Genomic DNA, 21,630 nt, shown 5'->3' on the forward strand with positions numbered 1-21,630 from the left:
ACCCTCCTGGCGGGCAGCACAGCCTGTCTGAGTGCTTGAGTATGGATAGCATTTCATTTAGCCTTTGCTCTGACAGCCCCTGCCCTGGATAAGTGGTGTAGGCCTGTACAGGTGAAATCTATTCTCACTTTTGCCTCAGGGGTGACTGGACTGTAACAGAATTTTTCAAACCCGTTGGGCCCAACCGCAAAGCAGAGAATAAATGGCTGAAGTGCCAGGCCTCGACAGAAAAATCAATGCCTGGTTATACAGACATGACAGACCCAGCCTGCAGTTCCCTCTGCAGAGGCTGTGTGTGCGCCACACTTCAGGGTTACCACACACTCCATCTGGAATGTAGATGTGAGTGTGCAGGCCAAATTTATGTTGTTCTTTTCTCTTTCATGCAGGAAATTTACATGCCACTTATGTGATAGAAGTTTCACAGAGAAGTGGGCCTTGAACAACCACATGAAACTCCACACGGGAGAAAAACCGTTTAAGTGCACCTGGCCAACCTGCCACTATTCATTTCTCACGGCCTCAGCGATGAAAGACCACTACAGGACGCACACAGGTGTGTCACAGCCCTTCTCACTCAGGGCCTAGGCCAGGAGAGCCCGATGGAGTCCAGGAACATGAACTTTGGTTTTCTTGATAGCAACCAATGTTCAACATGACTGGTCATTGTATTGGAAGTTCAGGTCATGATAATTGTACAGGAAAATGTTTTTCGTCTTTTTGTTTGCAGTGTTGGTCAATTTCGTATGAGTTATGTATGTGGACATGTTTTTAAGCAGTATAAGTTCAGATTTGATAGCTCATTTCTGGTGTTTGTGTTCTAACTCAGCTTCTTAGATGTGACCCCCATCCCACTGGCATATTATGCTTTTTAAGAGAACTACTCTTCTCTTTCATTATAGATGTAACCTAGGTACTACGATGTTTTAATCATATTGAATCTTGCTTTTTATGTACCATTTTCTAAATGTAAGTAATTTAATATCTCTTCTCAGTAAAGAACAATGTTAGACTCCAGAGTTCCTAAAATATAGGTGCTAATCTGAATTGAATTACTAGATATTTTTAAGAAAATCTTGAGATTCTGTCTGTAGAGTATGGTTCTGAGGCTGCTCAGTTGGGGCCTCTCTCAGTACTCATCCCCCATACCCTGTGGCCAGGTGCTTTATTTGTGACATGCCTTTCATGGCCTCAGGACAGTGGGCCCAGTGCTTCATGGGGATCTTTTACCTGAGCGCTTACCTCACGTCACTGTTGGGGATGCTCAGCTGTTCAGTATTTTTGTAGCCTCCTTTCTCTTTGCACTACTCAGAATATACTCCCTGTAGGAGAAATAACACGTTTTAATCAGCATTCAGAAATGCTCCTCTGATTGTTGCGAATCTTGTATTATCGTTAGAAATCATAGGTTGCAAGTTCTCCTGAAGTCGTTGTGGGCAGCCCAGGCCTCCTTAGCCTCCTTGACAAGGGTGTTGACGATTTAAGGTCTCCCGCCTGCCCTGAGAGATCACTTATATCGAACAGCAGATGAAAAGCCAGTGCAGATGTAATTTATCGTCGGCGTTTCCTTCTAAAGAATAATTGTGGAGACTTGGCTGGATCAATACTATGGATTTTTGTTGTTAGGTCTTGTAGTCTGCACCATAATGAGAGATAGGGGACAGTGGCTGTTTTCTAATAGAAAATAAAGGATTGGTTTCCGTGTCTTTCTACGTTTGAATGCAAAATGGCACACTTGAAACTAATTCAAGTTGTTATTAAAAGAAGTCTTCCATTAAATTTCTGTTGTCATTTAAATATGACATGCTAAAAGAACCCCTTCTGAGTTGGGTGAAATATTGCATTGAGGTTTTTCTTATTTTTTTCTAAAAAAAAAAAATACTGTTGGCTTGCTGTTCAACAGTTACTCCCTCCACTCTCAATCTTAAAAAAAAAAAAAGCAAGTAAAAATTGAATTTGAAAACAAATCAAGCTAAAGGTAAATATGACATACCATACATCTGAGACTAACACCCCAGATAAAATACCCTACACTGAAAATCAAGGTCACTAATGTATTTATAATTAAGTCACCTGGAAAATGAATAATTTTCCTTTTCATGTATATATACCATAAAATAGGAAAGTGAGTAGACCTAGAAACAGGCATCTTATACACACAGAGAAAACGTTAATGCTTGTTGGTTTTTCCCCTATGTTTATTAATGTTTATTTGGCAAGAAAGAAATAGGTCAGAAAGATTTCCTAAGTGGAAGGGGGTAGCATGCGTGTCTAGAATGGGGGTGCTGACTCCTCACAACCATCCCCACTCCTTCATGGTGTGCATGTGCATGTGTGAATAGGGCATGAACCCTTATGTCCCTGAGCATATGTAAGAATAGCCATTTTGTGCCAGGACACACAAAATTGTCTGCAAACCTGGGAATAAGTATATTATAGAGGACAGTTTGCCCCCCTCCTTAAAAAATGCTGGTGTGTTTTTTTAGTATAAAAAGCCTACATCAGTGGTATTTAATTGATAATGCAACTAGTTAAAAAGATTTATATTTTAAATTGATTAAATAATTAGATGAGTGATTGTAATTAAACTTTATTCTTCACAGCCCGTCTATGCTGTTTTTCATATATGGAGATGATGATATAAAGAAATTACTTGTGACCCCCAAAATAGGAAGCTAAGATAGCAAAAGACATTTTAACTTTGTCTTTTGAATGATAATAACTATCTAGAATTCATTTGGAAATGGGAACAGAAGTATTTTGGCTACAGGTTAAGAAAACCTGAAATACTCCTAAGTGAGGGGCCGCTCTTTGCTTCCCATGGTCACATCTCCTTGTTTTGTGGCTCTGACCACAGGAGTACAGTTGTTAGTTACAGATTCTGTACTAGCTACATTTGTTGTGAATCTCAATGTTGGGATAAAGCAGGCCTATTAGGGGAACTTGTCAAGTCAATAAAGATGGACACCAGTGATTTATTTTATTTCTGGAAAAGTCTGATTATTTTCAATTAATTTCTCCAAGGTGAGCATTTTTATTTTGTATTGCCCTTCATTGTATGTCTTAGAGGATAAATTGCTGGCTGGATATGCTACAGTAAAATGATGTAGAATAGGTATAGATTACAGGTCAGGAAGTTAGCTTATGTAAAAAGCTAATAAAACCAACCATTTGCACACATAGTAAGTATACATCCCCCAAACATGCCTTTGATTCTGCAGAAGTTTCTAATTCAGAGCTATCACTGAAGATGAGAGATACAAATTTTTATAGATTTTTTTCTCTTAACCAATCCCTAGCTTCTTTTTTCTGCCATTAAAATTGAGGAACATAAATAGCATTGCATTGCTTCTGGTTCTCAGTGAAGTGAGTTTCATTTCTTCAGCTCTTCAGTCTGCTCATAGAAACCATTTAATTCATATTATTAAGTGTAAGGTGATTAAAGAAGACCCTGATAGAGTCAGGTAAAACCAATTCAGTATTCTTAGGCTGTTAAAATTTCAATATATTTTATTTAAGCAGAATTATATATACTGTATATTAACTATTCCAAGCAATCTTTACTCAGCTCCGAAAGGCCAGATGTATGGGAATTGTAAAAAAATCAGGATATGCATAAAGCTGCTCACGTGCATAAAACAGCCCCATCTGGAAGACATCTACCAGAAATGAAGTTGTACAAAACCATTCCATTGATAATAAAGCTAATTTTTATGGGTCTGACAAGTATGTAATTATGTTCAGTGGTGCTTTTCAGATTTTATCACAGTCAATAAACCGCAGTGGTAATTTCATTCCCATTTGACATATTTACATGGAAACATTTGATTGGAGGAATTAGTAACCCTGAAAGCCTTGATAGATATGTTTTAATGATCTGTGACCTCCGCAGTCCCTCATCTGTTTATTGTTGCAACAGGCGAGAAGTCGTTTCTCTGTGACCTCTGCGGCTTTGCCGGAGGGACCAGGCACGCCCTCACCAAGCACCGCAGGCAGCACACAGGTCAGTACTGAATCTACTCCTGGCTTCTCTGCAGGCATGAGGCGAAGCGTTTGTTACTCAAGCACTGGTGGCCTCATGGTTCACTTTCCTCTTTATTGGAGCTCTTTGTGAATGAGAATTTCTATAGGCCCTCACATACTTCATAAACAGTTTATAGAGTCCAGATTGTCTATTGTTATATACATAAGTAGTAGTCATCTATATGTTTAAGGCTCCAGATATCCCCATGAACTTTAAATGGGTCAAGACACAAGCTCCCCACGTCTAGGTATTTGAGGTTGTTTTCTGTCTGCAGAGTTCTGTCTTAGCCTTCTGTCTGTGGCTAGAGAGCTTATCTGGGGTCCTCTCTGTTCTCGCCCCATCACACCTCTCCGCCCTTGGCCTACTTGCTTAGACCTGCCTGTCCCCCTAAAGTCCGCATGACTCATGGGCAGTCAGTGCTCTTGCAGTTGTCCTTGCTGCTAAGAGAGGACATGACAGGAGTGGTAACTAAGGCCAGGAAGATGACCTGTCCCGTGGTATTCGTTCTTCATGATTCAGGAAAAGAAGGGGATCACTGCTAGTTACTCTAATAACTCTAAACAATTTGTGTCCAGGTTTGCATTGCCTCAGGGCAGTAGAACCGCATTTTCCTGCCAATCAAGACTTTCCTCAGGTTGTAGCCCCTGTCTTCGTGGTATGAAATTCCTAGGCCCACCCCTTACTAAAGAGGGGAACCCTCTCCTGAGGTTTGGCCCCTGCCAGTACTCCATCTACGCAGCAGTGGATGGCCTCATAAAAACACACACATGAGCAGCTCTAACTGGTTTAGTCAGGTTATTTAAAAACACAAAAGATAGAAAGTCAGAGTAGAACATGCTGCGTGACATGTGGCAGTCAGTAGGGGAGAGCGAGCGAGCACTTCAGGAAAATAAAGAAAAGATTATGTTACTTATAGAATATTGAGGTTCTTGAGACGCCATGTTATACATATACAGGCTGTTTCCCTCCTTGCAATAATATTTCCAGATTCTGTAAAAATGAATTGTAGTCACTGCTTTTAAATCTTGAGTTTACTGAGAAGGGCTTTCCCAAGAGCCACTGAGATAAAAGTAAAGTTTTGATTTCTAACATATCCGAAGTATAACTTTAGAAAACATAAGCCACATGCCTCATATAACTTGTACGTAAGGATTTAGTATAAGGTAGGCCTCGTGGGTTCCAGCCAGGCGTGTGTGGCAAGTGCAGAGAGAGAAGTGGAAAGTCTATGCAGAACCCATGTGGTCATGAGGTGTTTTATTCATGTTTTCAGCTTATTGATGCTCAATGTTTTATGATCTACTTGGCCATTTTGCTTTCCTGGTCCCATCCCACGTGGCTCCAGGGGACAACGGGCCCCTTGTGCCATCCCTCCAGCTGTAGTGTCCCCCTTTGCCCTGCAATGGAGGCAGTAGCACTGCGATCAGAGACGTTGCAGGTGATGGATCGATCAGGACGCCTGCATCGAGCTGGCACAACTTTATATTTTATGTCAGGTCCAGAGGCTCCTTATTACTTTGCTATTAACTTTATACCATATAGGACAATGTCTCACAGACAGAGGGATCTGTCTTTCTGGCATTTATCTGCCTCTGTGGCACAAATCAAACATGATTCTTTAATACCAAAGTCAGTTCTTAAAAGACTCGGCTCCACAAACAGCTCAGCCCAACTCTGTCTAGGCACTTAGCCTTTATGTTGGGCTTAAAATGTTTAAGCAATGCATACCTTTCTCCCCTGAGGCTAGGCTTGATGGTGCATTTGAAATCTATATTTCTTTGATGTGTCTGTCTTTGACATGGCTTACCTTTTTACCACAGTGTCCAGGCAAATTACAAGCGGCTCAGAGAGGGACAGGAGTCCAAAGTGTTCCACACGGCGTAAATAATTCCTGACCGAAATGTGGGCTGTCTAGGGGGCTGACAGGAAACATCTTCCATTCTGAGATTTACTTTTATCACCTGTCAGAGACCCTTGATTCAAGGGCACAGACACCAATCCTCACGTGCAGTTGGAGAGACCTGGCCAGCTTAATAACCACCGTCCACCCAAGGAATGTGAAGTGTGATTTCCAGGAGATGTTGTTGGCCAGTCTGACAGATCGTTGACACACACAAAGACGGGCACTATGGCAACAAGCTATCCTGGTGTCTGTTTTTCCTCCGTTTCTCTCATAAGGCCTAAGAGGCAAAGCATTTCTTACTGGGTATTGTGTCTCGATTGAGGTTTGTAAAGGAGGGCAAGCACAAAATGAGAAGCAGCAGTGCAGTCGGTGGATGCTGCTCCGTGGGCAGTGGCTGAGAAGTACGGTTCCAGGAGCAACAGCAGCGCTCCTCCTTGTCCAGCCCTTCCCTTTGGTTTCCAGTTCTGTCACTTAGACTAGTCCTGAGTTTATGATGCATCTTGACCCCCACCTCCCACGTTGCTGGTCCTGCAGACCACAGCATGGTTGTGTGTGGGGCTTTAAGTGCAGTGTGTCTACGTCCCTGATGATTGACACGTATGTCATTGAATGGTGGCTCTGTTAACTCAGGTTGATTCTGACTGTGGAGTGATGGAGAAGTTGGACGTGGTGCTCCTGTCAGTTCTCTCACCGTATCTCTCCAGTAAAGGGGAGTCTCACAAAGCCCCACCCCACTCACAGAAGAGCAGGCCGCTCAGGGCTGTTAGAGCAGGAGGAGCTGGTTGTCCCCAAGGGTGAGCTCCCTAATTGAGTATTCAGTACCAAGTGGTCAGCCTTGAAAGCAACAGAAAATGAACTCAGCAGGTTGTGCTCTCACTCACACTTGTGTTCTCTCTCTCTCTCTCTCTCTCTCTCTCTCTCTCTCTCTCTCTCTCTCTCTCTCTCTCCCTCCCCCCCACTCCCTCCTCCCCTCCCTCCCTCATCATTCTAACCCCTCCTCTTTCAGCTCAAGTGGTGGGTGTATTATAATAATTAATAAAAGGCTATGCATATGCATTTGAGAGATGTGGTGGGGACATGGGAGAAGTCGGCAGGAGAAAAGAGAGAAGAAATTATGTAATTATATTTTAGGTTTGAAAAAGTGAGAAAAACTTTCATAGCATGTGTACATATCTCATTGTAGAATACTTTTTAGTTTCAAACAAGTGTCAGATACTTAGTAAATTTAAATTCTTGTTTCAAACTTTTAAGATTTCCTTAGCTATTTATTTAGTACTACTAATAAAAATGAAGATATGCTTTCCTGTACTGTACTTTTCGTGAAGAAATTACTAATTCTTAAAAAATCTAGAAATCACATATTAAGATAACAGTGTTGAACATGTAACAGATTGACAAAGTATATGAGTTTAAAATTAACTCTCATGGTACATATTTGAATATGGTATAATGTCTGTAAGTTGGCATGCACCCCATCAATATCTCAGATGTGTCTGGCCCATCTCTTTTCCTTAGTATTTCTATATATAAGGTTTTGTTGTATCCTATGTTTGCTTGCCAGCTTGTAGAAAATCCAGAACACCTTATTATTACCCTACTTATTCAGTGGTACGGTTTCAGCAAATATGAAATGGCAATCTATAGTTTACCACAATAGAATTCTAGCTTAATGTAAGCTTCTAATTAAATTGCTAGAGTAAAAAAATTTAAATAGTATTTTATAAATGTGCAGATTTAAAACTTTAAAGTGTCACAAGAAGTGTCATGAAAGCTTAAATGAAAGGACCTATATTAACCAGATTTTTAGAGCTTATGTTAAGCTTCCAAACAAGGAAAATTAACTTTGAAGACTTTAGATCTTTCGTTCATTCCTTGCCCTGGACAGTGAGGCCTGTGGTGACGCCTTTTATTTCTCCCATGTGCCGCCACACCATGAGAAGAGGGTGTATAATATACTGTACAAAGTCATATAATGTACTACACAAACAGTACTCTAGGTTATAAGTGTAGGTCAGGACTCTCAAATAATTGTATAGACCATGTTACATACAGGCCATCCCCCCAAAAAATATAGTGAGGCTAAGAACATGGCCAATCACACAATACAATACACTTGAATTTAAAATGTGAAATAATTAATTCCTAGCATACCTTATAGAGAAAATGATTTAAAGACACAGCTCTTATTAATGTGTTAAAAGCAAAAGAAATTAGAATTATGGGATAGAAGGTATGAAGCCTGAAAAGAACAAATGATGTAATGTTAATCCCATGTTACTATGCGCCAATCCTACATAGATAGGGCCAAGATGGCCCCCAGTGGAGACTCGGGGCTGCTTGTGGAAAGGCATGGAGCTCATCCTTCCTCACTCACTCAGGTAATTCCCCATCTCACTAGCTCCACTGCTTGGTGAGAAACTGACCCAAGGCTGCTTAATTAATATGAATTCAAATTTGTAACTTAATGCAATCCTTGCTATAAAAACTGTTTTAGTATCGCTGAGTTAGCTTAGAAATGCAAGCCTATTTTTAAACTGCAACATTCATCAAAACTCAATATATGTTATATACTTTGGATGCAACTTTGCTCTTTGAATTGAGATATGCTGTGAGCATAAAATGCACGGCAAATATCAAAATTTTAGTACAAAAAGCATTTCTAATTATATAATGACTTTTTAAATGATGATCTTGATGTTGCTAATTATAAAAATCATTTGACCTGTGATTCTCCCTAGTTTCTGGCCTTTCAGAAAACGTGTGTGTCTTCCATTGTGCTCGCCTCCCTGACAGAGATGAGGCAGTAGCTTCCATTCCTGAGCCCTCACACAGGGCATGTGCGCAACAGGTGCCTCAGGGCAACAGCAACCCCCCTGCTACCTCTCATTTTCTAGCTTTCAGTGATAGTGCGCTACATGCACTGATCTCCTTTAAAATGAAGCAAAGCGTCTTTATCTCTGTGTTTGGGGGTGGGGGGCATGTGTGTGCATGGAAGCATGAGTTTGGGGCTCAGGGAACAACTTCTCAGAGCCAACCCTGTGTACACCAAATACCAAACTGCCCCAGGTCAGTGAAGGTACCTCTTGTCCGGGTCTCAGTCTGTTTACCTCACATGGTGCTATATGGATATTTAACTTCTCCTCACACATCTTGCTTGACGGTGTGGAGCAAAGAGAGGCGGATGGGGAAGCCAGATGGGACTGCAGTCCTGGTTTTGTCATGTTTCACATGCTAACTGTCAGAGCTCTTAAGAAAGACCAAGAAAATAATGCCAGCTAAATGCAGGGTGACTGAAGTACTGCAAGGACAGAAAACATGGAAGATCACCCCCAGCAGATCCCTGGGTTACCAGGGGCGCTTATCGGGATGTGACAGTGCTGTTTAAGTCGAGCAACTACAGTCTCACCCAGAGATAAAAGCATAGCACACAAATGGCGCTCGCTCATGAAGACATTGGTCAGTAGGCAGATAAAAGTACACAGAACTCACTGACAGCTTTCCATCCTGATGAGCATGACGGAGAGACTCTGTGCTGCAGATCTCATCTAGAAGTCAGTGCGTTTGATTCAGTCAGGTGGCCAAAAAATTAAAGAGGATCTCCAGAGCTGAGTAAAAGAATGTTTAGTTTAAAAGGACTTTTTTCTCTTTAAGGCATCTGTCTTTAAGATAAATTCCATCTTTAACACCTAGTTAAGGCATCACTCAAGGTCTAAAGTCACTCTCTGCTCTCCATTTCTGAGCCTTTCTTCAAACATCTTAAGTCACAGTAGATACTTGAATTTCAGTGACTGGCAAATAACACGGAAACACAACACACACAAACATACAGAGGCACACACACACACACACAGGCATGCAGACACACAAGTGCATTTTGAGTGGCACATCTGTTATGAGATACAGTTACTTTGTGATTCAGCTCTATGGCTAGGATGTAACTTACTGTTCCCGTGAGGCATAGTATTGATCATATCAGCACACTGACATAATTACTGGTTCTCAACCTGTGGGTCGTACCCCCTTTGGGGGTCAAATGACTCATAGGCATCACATACCAGATAATTTTTTGGGAGGGGGTTGCTACCAGAACAGGTTAATTTGCTATAAACTATTAACATTGAGTAAGCAATTGCATGGATGGGTATTCTCTATTGTCCTGAATAAATTTGCAAAAGTGGTGTGGCAGCATGTATTTATCCTGGGGAGGGAACCAGAGTACTTTCTGAAATCACCCCTGCACATTTTCACTGACATACAAGAGTTCCCATCAACATCCGATGCTCTTCCCAATAAACAGGGACGTCTTCCCTGTGCTCAGTGACCAGTGGTTCACACTCTTTGGTCAAGTATCTACCTAAACATCTGGCTGCTTTACTCATTTGTTGTTTGCCTCCTCAGAAGTGCCTTGAGAGTTCTGTTATGCTCTAGATACAAATCCTTGATAAGATCTGTGATCTTAACATACTTATCTAGTCTGTGGTTCTTTTAATTCTCAGTACCTTTAGTGATTATTTTATATAGTTTTCAACTTATTAATTCATAATTTTCATGTATTTGTTTTTATGAAAATGATGTTACTATAATTATAAAATGATTTTTGGTGATTCAAGGTCACAAACATTTTTCTATAGCATTTACATACAATTCAGGTTGTATAATTCTGAGTTAATTTTGTATACAGCAGGAAGTATGCCTTAAAGCTCGTTTTACTGAATATGGATATCTAATTAATTCAATATTACATGCAGAATGGTTTAAACTATCTTGATTTCCTTCTTTAAAAAAAAACATCAACTGATAACACGGGTATATATTTCACTTTTGTTCCACTGACAAATCTGTCTGCCTTGATGCTAATAGTGATTGATCTGGCTGCTGCAGGGTAGCCGTGGGGCTAAAAACTCTGCTCCTTCTCAACGTTGTTTGGTTATTTCAGAGTTTGCTTTTTTTTTTTTTTTAAAGAAGAATTTCAAGTTAATTTTACTCATTTACAAAAGAAGGAGTTTACGGGCTCCATGTGGCAGAAACATTGGCTCTGCTGGCTGCGGCCCATCGCATGTCACTCCTTTAGGTCTCTTCTAACTATGACGGGCAGAGCTTGTGGTCTTCTCTAGACTGCTGTCTGAGTAGGATGCCATGTTGTGAAATAACTGACGTGTTGTCAGTGCAGAATGGCTTTATTTCTTCTGTTGATCTATTTGTGTATAAATATGCCTATCAAATAATAACAATATCCATGTTGGAGGCACAACAAGCTTTCCCTTTCCACATAATGAGTCTAAGTTACAGACAGAGCTGTGTTTGGTCATTGTGGAAATTTACAGATGTGTGCCGGTCGTCTCCTCATCCATTCCGCGTCTGCACTTGGAGACTATTCGCATATAGCTGTTTTCTCCACTGTCGTGGCCCTGGTAGACATCTCCACTGCCGTGGGCCTGGTAGACATCTCCACTGCCGTGGCCCTGGTAGACATCTCCACTGCCATGGGCCTGGTAGACATCTCCACTGCCGTGGCCCTGGTAGACATCTCCACTGCCGTGGCCCTGGTAGACATCTCCACTGCCGTGGCCCTGGTAGACATCTCCACTGCCGTGGCCCTGGTAGACATCTCCACTGCCGTGGCCCTGGTAGACATCTCCACTGCCGTGGCCCTGGTAGACATCTCCGCTGCCGTGGCCCTGGTAGACATCTCCGCTGCCATGGCCTTGGTAGACATCTCCACTGTCGTGGCCCTGGTAGACACCTTTAGTCACCCTCCTCTCATGGTGTGGTGGCACATGGGAGAAGTAAAAGGGGTCACCACAGGCCTCACTGTCCAGGACAGGGTATGAATGAAAGATCTAAAGTCTTCAAAGTTATTTTTCCTTGTTTGGAAGCTTAACATAAGCTCTAAAACCTGGTTACTATAGGTCCTTTCATTTAAGCTTTCATGACATTTCTTGTGACACTTTAAAGTTTTAAATCTGCACATTTATAAAATACCACTTAAATTTTTTTATTCTAGGAATTTAATCAGAAGTTTACATTAAGCTAGAATTCTATTGTAGTAAACTGTAGATTACCACTTTGTATTATTAAAACATCACTAATATCTCCCAGTTTCCAAATATACTAAAGGTGTGGACTTGATAAATAATATTTGTAAAGTTTTATGGATATGAACTGTTTATATGTTAATACTAGATTTGAAGACTCCACGTTCAGTTACTGTTATTCATGTATATGCATATCTTTTAACAGGAGAAAAGCCTTTCAAATGTGACGAGTGTAACTTCGCCTCCACAACTCAGTCACACTTGACCCGTCATAAGCGTGTGCACACTGGAGAGAAACCCTACAGGTGCCCTTGGTGTGACTACAGGTAATAAGGTCAGATGCGTCGCCACAGTTGATTGGAATATGGCAGAACTATTGTTTTTCCAATCTGCTTTAGTATATTTCAATGGGTGGTTCACGTTAGGCAAGGTATTTAATTACTGATTTCAGTGATATATATATATATATATGTTCCAAACCCATTTTAGTTTGAGTGTAAAACTGAGAAATATCAGTGATAGGTGCCCTTAGTATACACACTTCCTTCCTCTGGAGAACCTCCTTCACGGTCCTGCAGATCTTTATTACAACTGGTCAGCTACACTGGTGCTGCACAATGCAGCCCTTATTTACATGGGTGTTAAGTATCCAGTTTATGGGCGGACTTTCTGATGGTAATTTGCTTCCTCAGGATTAAATCACTGACTTACAGCAAGTGGACTTTTGTTTTTATAGTCTTTTTTTTTTTTTTTTAATTTTTTGACAACCAGAACTTTTTTTTAATTGGGGAATGGGTCTCTAGGGGGTGGGCCTGGGCCCCCACTACCCCACTTGTTCATTGGCACTGCCTCCAGAATCCAGCAGCTTCATCACAGCGGGACGCTCTGGAGGGCTGGAGAAGGCTCCATGCCCAGGCCTTCACAGGCACCTTCTGCTCGGGAGACCAGACCTACTGTGCCTGGGGTCTGGGGCCCTGCTGTCTGCCTAGTGAAGCCACAGCCGCCCAGAGGGTTTCCGTCATCAAGGAGCTGGTCATCCCGAGGCCACTTGAGGATGCCCTCCTTGATGTGCTTCAGCTCAGACATGGGGTTCGACTCCTCGGCGTTTGACTCCTGGGTGTCCGTGAAGATGGTGGTCTTGTGGTGCTGGATTATGAGAAACAGGTCCATCCTGGAGGCTCTTGTTTTTTATAGTCTTAATGCTTAGGGTTTCTAATTCTTTTTTTCCCCATGTTTGGGGTATTTCTTTTATGGTTCACAGTAAGGATCCATTGCAAGCAATCCGTTATTAAGCATTTGTGTGACAATGAAAATGATGTAACAAGTGTTTTCTGCCTCTACAGTGGTATTGGATCATTAGTGACTGAGTTTTCAAAAACAATTATAACATTGACTGGAGAGGTAAATAAAATGGCCTGGAGAGAGTTATGGCAGTCAGGGAGAAAGAGATGTCTCCAGGCAGTTTGCAGGCTGCCTGTTCCAGGGTGAAGTGGCAGCTGCTTGTGAGGGCTCAGCACGGAAAGGATTTTGGAGGTTGCTGTTGTTCATCCCACTCCCTCAGCCTTTGGTGTAAGGGGCATGGCGGCAATAGGATGTGAAGTGGAGCTTCTCGCCAGGTCAGACCACCATAGGCCGTGAGCGTGACCCATCCTTGCAGGCTGTGACACAGTGGTCTCTGTGAGCAGCAGTGACAGCACTGCTAGGGAGGCCTTCCCTCGGGCTGACCGCTCTTTATGCTATCTCTGCACCCTGCACACATCTTGCTAGAGAAACCCCAAGGCCCCTCTCCTGAGAATTAGAATATGAATAATGAACATGGAGATTTCCTCAAAAATCTTCTTTTTGTATGCCTGTATAGGTAACCTGTGCACTTGGCAAATTTATTGCCACAAATCTCGATTATTATCTGCGTTATTGCATTAATTTTTATGTGAAAGGTCATTGAATACTACAGAGATACTACAGAGATATTACAGATATATTTCATTCATTAATTATTTATTCATTCAACATTTTATGGGCTGTGTCTACACATAACACTATAGTGGTATTTCTTGGAAGTTTGTGGAAATGGTGATCCAATTAGAGGTGCCGAAGAAATTCTGATCTCCTGATGAACATGGAGTCTGCTAAAATAATTTTCTCCTTTCTACCGTATTACAGAGCTGATACTACAGTTGTGTTTCCTGTAAAAGAGAAGCAATTAGAAAATGATGAAGGTCTCCTTCATCCACCTCTCGTCTACACCCTGTGCACAGGGCCTCTGTCCTTATCTGGGGGGGGGGGATTTGTTTCTTTGAGTATAAATTTTCATTCTCTTTAATTTTCTTTCTTTCTTTCTTTCTTTTTTGGGGGGGGGGGCGGTTCGAGACAGGATTTATGTGAGGATCCTTGGCTATCCAAGACTCGCTTTGTAGACCAGGCTGACCTCGGACTCACATCGATCTGCCTGCCTCTGCCTCCCGAGTGCTGGGATTAAAGTATGCACGCCCAGCTTTCATTCTCATTTTTAAACCTTTGTAACTACCTTTCTCCATTAGTAACAGTTCTTAGAAACTATGGTTCTCGTGTGGGTGCATTGCCAAGCATCCCTCGTGTGTGTGCAGTGCCGAGCATCCCTCGTGTGTGTGTGTGAAGTGCTGAGTATCCCTCGTGTGTGTGCAGTACTCAGCATTCCTCGTGTGTGTGCAGTGCCGAGCATCCCTCGTGTGTGTGAAGTGCTGAGCATCCCTCGCGTGTGTGTAGTACTCGGCATTCCTCATGTGTGTGCAGACCGAGCATCCCTCGTGTGTGTGCAGTGCTCAGCATCCCTCATGGGTGCAATGCTCAGCAGGCCCCTTGTGGGTTCAGCATCATGGTTGCAATGATGTCATCATACCGCACTTGGACAAGTGTTACAGAAATACCTGGGCTACTGTGAGTTTGATTTTGATTTTCTTTGTGTTTGGGGCGAGAGGGGCTGGGAGTGGGAGGGGTGGACGCCAGAGTGATTTGGCATCAGAAACTTTTACCATTACCAGATTTTTTGTGACCTCCATTTCCCAAATTAAATAAAGCCACAGTGTAAAAAGCTGGGACCTAGGCAGAGCCTGGCATGGGCAGTGACATAGTAGAGCTAAGTGTTTGTTTCCCACTCATTTTGTACTTAAGATAGATCTGATTTCACCTACCAGTTGCCTTGATGTTCAGAGTGTTGCTTACATCTTCTGTGTCCTACATGTCTGTGATATGTCAGAATGTTTCTATAATCCATGACAAGATATGGCAAAATTGAGACCTAAGCACTTACAATATTTAGAAACTGTTAGATCCAAAATAAATTCTTTCATAATTGCTGACACACTTTATTACTCAAAAATGTTTTTATATTATTATCATTACACTTTGGTGGATTCATGATACATGTATGTACAGGTGTATTTCCAAATACCTCCAATTTCCTTGCTTTGAAAGAGTGTTAGACCTTTTGCTAAGATTAATGCCGTAGTATGTGCTGACTTACTTGTGCAGCATGTCTGCGTCACAGTAGCTGGTTTGGCCTGTCACATCTGCTACATCTTATGAGGCGCTGTGTTCAAGAGCAGATGGTTCTCTCAATGTCTTCACTGCCTGTAAATTAACACCCAGGGCACACATACCTAGAAATATCCACTAAGTCACTTTTCAAATACTTCTGTCCTTGGGAAAGGTTGGTTTTTGTCTTTATGTAAAACATTGAATGTTTGCTTGCTTGGTTTTGGTTTTGGTTTTTCTACAGGGTTTCTCTGTGTAGCTTTGGCTGTCCTGGAGTTGTTTGGCCTCAAACTCACAGAGATCCACCTGCCTCTGCCTCCCGAGTGCTGGGATTACAGGCATGTGCCACTGCACCTGGCTATTTTTTATTTTCTCAATGAGAAAAAGAAATAATTTGGTACCACAGTTCCCCCCGCCCCCAGGAATCCCTCCTTCCTCCTGGTGCATGTTGGCGTATGCGATGCCTGTGGTGACCACAGCAGAATGGTCATATGTTCTTTTTAAAAGATGCGGATATTTATCTTTTCCATCCACAATAACTTATTACTCAGATATTTAAATACTTGTTCCAAATCCATTCTGTTTACTTCATGTAGGTAGCAGAAAACTGGTCCTTCCCTCTGCCCTTCCTTGCCAGTATTAACTATTATCTGCAAGGAAGTTAACCATCATTAGAAATGGAAATATTATCTAAATTATATTTGAAAATATATTTCTCATTTTATAAATTGAACATTAGTGCACTAATACTACTAGTTAAAATTATTCATGAAAAATATGAGTGTAGATTTGTTTACAAAAGAATTTTATAATTGGTCTTTTGAACCTGAGGCTATTTTTCAAGTTTGCATTATTAATTTAGGCAATGACATCTCATTCTACTTAGATACAAGCGTGGACCTCTTTCTGTTGCTTTTCCTGTCTCAGATATCCAGAAGCCCAGTCCATTACACACCAGTGTACTCCATCAAAGCTTCGTAACTCTCACCAGTAATTGCTGCACGTTATGATCTCGCAGCCTAAGTTTAGACACACAGTCCACCGTCCTCCTGTATTATTTATGTAGCAGGTTTTCAGAACTGTTTCTAAGCAGAAGTGAAACTCTTAACATTTCTGTTTTCTTTCCTTTGGTTCTGTATTGTTATTCATATATTAATGAGAACAAGCGGCAGCTCCACCCTCATGTGACACTGTGTCACTTTGAATAATATAAAATCTCTACTGCCACCACATGTGTGACTGTCAGAGAGTGGTTTGAATTTCACTGATTATATCATCTGCATATGATAGTAGGTGAGTTTTACTGAAACAGTTACCACTGTTTGTTGTTGTTATTGTTTTATGTGAAGCTTACCTTCATATTGGATTCTCTTTTATTTCTTAAGATTTATGTGGGGAGATGGCCAACCAATGGTTGGTCCAACTTGAGTCCCATGCCATGAGAGGGACTTCAGCCCTGACACTATTGATAATACTCTGCTGTCCTTTCAGACAGGAGGCTAACATAACTCTCACGAGTGGCTTCACACAGCAGCTAATTTAAACAGATGCAGAGACCCACACCTAAACACTAAGTGGAGTTTGTGGAATCTTATGGAAGGGGGAGGGGAAGGATTAAAAGATCCAGAGAGGTCAGTAACACCACAAGACCTACAGAATCAACTAGCCCGGTCCCACAGGGGCTCACAGAGCCTGAGCCACCAGACAGAGAGCGTGCGACAGGTGTACAGCTTTATCCTCATGTGGGAACGCTAAAAGCAGGAGCAGGGGCTGTCTCTTGACACTGCTGTCTGATTTTGGATCCCTGTCCCTAACTGGGCTGCCTTTTCTGGCTTCAGTAGAAGATGATGCACCCAGTCCTACTACAACTTGATATGCCAAGGAAGATTGACATCATGGGAGGTCTCCCCTTCTCTGAGGAGAAAGGGAGGGAGGCAGAGAAAAGGGGGCGGGAAAGAGAGAGGGGCTGGGAGGAGAGGATGAAAAGGAAGCTCCAATTGGAATGTAAAGTAAGCAAATAAATTCATTAATGCAAAAACCTCATACAGATAAATATTTTTTAAAATGAAAAAGATTTGTGTATAAATATGCGCAGATAGTAATATAAACCACAGAAGATGTAGCTCATCATACTGCATTATTCAGAGTAAGACGCAGAAACTTAAGCACTTTAAATCTCGTTTATTAAATTGCAGGAAACAACTCTGAAGCCATTTCGCTGTGCTACTATTACCGAGATTGAAATACCCTTAACTGAGGTTTTCCTCCAAACTCAGCCCTGAGCTCCACCAACACTACCGACTCCTTCGTCCTCAGGAGCGGTCCTTCCTGCTTTAGTTTACGCACAGACTATTTTAATTCAGAGCATGAACCTATTCTCCAGTAGAAATACTTGTGTCTTGTAAAGCTAGGCAGTACACTCTCCAGTTCCCACTCTGTGTTCAGGACTCAGCACTGTTTACTCCAGGAAATACACTTTAAGTTCTGTCTTCTTCCTTGATGACTGACTTAGCACCCATGGTCAGGCGGTTCTGGAGGTGTGAGTAGCATGCTAGTGTCCTGTCTGGCATGCCTCTGTCTTTCTTGCATACAGAAGGAGTGCAGGGCAGTCGAAGGCCACCGTCACTAAGCACGCTGCCCCTCTACCAGCAGAAGTCCTGTCTGTGACTAGGCTCTCTGCGCTTGCTCATCTGACATGCTTTTCCAGCAGGCTGACCGGCCAGGGCAAAGGCTTGGCTGCTTGTTGAAAGCATTTGGAATCTGTGTTCATGCTTGAAACTTTAGAGGATAAATGCTTTTAACTCAGTGGATTTTGTTTTACCTTTAATTATAAGTTAAAATGTTTGGGAAGACATTATAAGATACACAACTCAAGACTTTGGAGTTATGATCTTCCACTTCAAATTTTATTTTAATTTCTGACATAAACACATCTATAAAATATGTCAATTATAAAAAAACACAACAACAACGATCTTTTTAGGTCATGGGTGCTAATAGTCATTTAAATGTTACATGGAATTAATATAAGGCAACTGTTCATTGGCATCGTGTCATTGCAAGTCCAGCATCCAGCAGGGTTCACTGTCCATCCCTGGGGTTTGTTTCCGCAGCGTCCTGAGTTGGGGAGACAAAGTCCACCGGGGATAATTTCCTCCTTTTGGATCAGCTCCTGAGAGAGTTCCTATTTTCCTTCCCATGGCTTCCTGTGCTGCTCGGATTTGCCCTGAATAGTAAGAGAGGAAAGAGATGGTTGTATAGAAGAGAAAGGCGAAAGTAGACATGTGGAATGGATCGTACAACTTCTTTTAGAATAAATTGGAGTTAGCGTTAGTATTTTTATTCATATTTCTATCAAATTATGATAGTCATAAAAATTATAAAATGGAAATGCCTGGCATTAATATTATTTGTTTAGTTCCTCTAATTCCCCCCATTCAGATCACAAGGCGCCCTGAGCCAGCCTGTTTTGTCATGCAGCAGTGCTCTGTGCTCCTTGCCTGTCTGGCTCACCTGAGTGCCTGCTGCTCCCTTTGCTCTCCTCTGCTGCTGAGCCACCTAATGGTTCAGACTCACATGATAGAGCCTTACAGGTTCTTCTGAAAAACTGGAAACACAGGCTGAGCTCATATTTTTGATACAGTAATGGTGATGCAAGGCTTCCTTCAAACTGGGTTACTTCTAGAAAACATGCATCAATTAGACTTTGTGAGTGGGGCTTGTCTGTAGCTAGATTGTCCCTGCTGCCTTGCCACCTGCGCACAGTTCAGCCCATCACAGGCTGATGTCAGTGTCCTGGCTGTGTACTGGAGAAATGCTGCTTAAGGATTCTCCTAGCTTTTGTCTGAGTAGTAGTTCCATGTAGGTAGAAGTTTTTGGAAAGTGTAGGTAGAATTCTCTTATGTGATTTCTCACAAAATGAAACCAGTGTTTGCAAACTTTTATCCATCCAGGAATGGTCTCAAAGGTGGTGAGTGTGGAATTCCTCTCCTGCTTTTCTGGCCACTATACAGAGATTGAGTTTAACCCGAAAGAAACAGATCCTGCTTGTCTCTGCATTTCACTTGTGTCGTGGTTTCGAGTTGTATAGGTTTTAGTTTGGATTTGCATTTTCTGTCATGTGTTGTCTGACACTGGCTTTGCACACAGCTTCTCTGTCCTTCCTATAGTACACAAACCTGACAAACCTGTAGACTTTAAACTATTTATATCACCTTGGCAGTCTGTATGCTGATTCAGCCCATTATTTATCCCTGCACTTTAGTTAATATTGATATTTTTATTCTAACAAAATTATAATAAATGTTAAAAATGTGTGTGTATGTATGTATGTATGTATGTATGTATGTATGTATACTTGTAGTAGATTCCACAGCACTACGATTTACAAATGCCCTTTTGTCTTTAAAGGAAAAGAGCGTTGCTGCCTCTTGTTTATGATCACAGGGGAGGGTTTGTGCTTTGTTGATGCAGCTGTAGCGGAGCTGAGATCACAGATTAATTAGAAGAGCCATCGCTACACAAAGTGACCATACGCTCCCTCTGCTATCTCTTAAAGTAGACTCTAGATAAACATGTTTATTTAACCTGCTGTTGATGAATCCCAATTTCAGTTACTAATAGAGGGCCACAGCTATCTTTGGGGATGGTCTTTCTACAAGGAATTACTATGGACAGTCCCTGGGGTAGTAGTTAGATATATCTGTATGTATTATGATAGGAAGAAAGGCCTTAGAGATGAAAAAAATAGAAAATATTTTTTTGGGCAATAGTCTCTTGCATAATAACTTATTCCTCAGACACCAGGGTTATTATCACAAAGAAAACACTTTCCTATGTAACTGTCTCTATCCCCAGCAGTTAGTAAGTTCATGCAGCTAGCTTGTTAGGCACACATGTGTAACTCCGTGGAGAAGCTGACAGCAATAGAGTATTGTGGGTATCATCACCCTGGCACTTAGAAAAGTACAGTGACTTTGATGTATCTTAAAAGTTAGCAGGTTCCCTTAGTTCATTTGGAAGGCTATGATTCCAAATGTGTCCTTCTATTTTCAACTCCTTTGTTTCAGCCAATTCTGAAATAGCGTCTCTCTGGGACCTACATAAGCATCATGGAAAAAAAAAACAAAACAAAACAGAAAATCTTTGAATGCTTAGAAAATGACAGAGTCCCTTGTATGAGACCGGGTTAGAGCAGCTTCTATATGAGCCTCTTCCATGGAGCAGGATGATCACGCGTGTGGAGACGTGGAAGGGTGATGCTGTGTCTTCAGCACACCCTGGCGCTCTGTCTCTTGGATGAGAAGAACACATAACACGCACTCCTTTGTAGCGTTTCCATGCTCACGCTATTTTCTTGTCTGCTTGCAAAATGCTCTAGACTCAAAACTAGTCTAATGTCATCACTTACTGCATAGCTCCAAGGGAAGCGTCACCTGATACTTTCTCTACAATTTTAATCTTCCCTCTAACTCCATGAACTTTCTTTCTTATTGTTAAGACGTTGGCTTTGCTCCATCCTGCATCTTTCACTGCATTCGGATGCTGTTTTCGCTGAGTGGTTTGGAATGTGTGCTGTTTAACTTTCATGGTTCTTCCTTGTGTTTTGCTTCTTCCGTGTTAAGTTGTACCTTGAAGCATACATGAAGAATGCCATAAAACAAAGCAGAATTTTCCCATTGTCGGGAAATGTGATGTGTGTTGAAAGCTTATAGTTAAATAACATAATTTTTTTTGGATTAAAGTGTTTAAATTGAAAAATGGTTGACATTTTAACTTAAGAAATTTGCTTTGCTACCCCAAACTGAGATGTTAGTTTTTTGTTTTGTGTTGTTTTTTAAGTAAGTGCCTGTTGTGCTGTGTTCCTAAAATGTACCTTTTTTTTCAATTTCAAGATGACTTCTCTCTCCAAGAAGCCTGTGTTGTCAGGCACAGAGAAGTAAGAAGGGCCTGGACTCTAGTGCTGCCCGTGAGGGAAAGAGCAGCTTGGCTCAAATGGAAATGGCAGTGGTGGCCAGGCAGGATGTGGAGCAGTGGGTGATGTGCTCAGCCCCCATATTAGCAACTCTGGTGGCCTCCAAGATAGGACTGAGGGCAGACAGAAAGAGCTGCCCTTCAGCCCATTGGCCAGAGCTCCTCAGTGAGTGATGTTATCAGTG

At 41.7% G+C, this 21,630-nt stretch overlaps 1 protein-coding gene across 2 annotated transcripts in view; it reads left to right on the forward strand.

Moving 5' to 3' along the window:
• The window catches only part of ZNF407 (zinc finger protein 407), a 381,799-nt gene that overhangs the window by 220,245 nt on the left and 139,924 nt on the right, over positions 1–21,630 (forward strand). The window contains exons 5-7 of one of the 2 annotated variants that reach the window (XM_084780282.1): positions 390–556; positions 3,920–4,003; positions 12,165–12,285. In XM_084780282.1, coding sequence (XP_084636408.1) covers positions 390–556; positions 3,920–4,003; positions 12,165–12,285 — 372 coding nt within the window. Of the gene's footprint in view, positions 1–389; positions 557–3,919; positions 4,004–12,164; positions 12,286–21,630 lie in introns of those variants that run through there. The other variant, XM_084780283.1, reaches the window with a different exon arrangement.

Source organism: Acomys minous, assembly GCF_964271855.1.
Source record: "Acomys minous genome assembly, chromosome: 4".
Classification (NCBI taxonomy): domain Eukaryota; kingdom Metazoa; phylum Chordata; class Mammalia; order Rodentia; family Muridae; genus Acomys; species Acomys minous.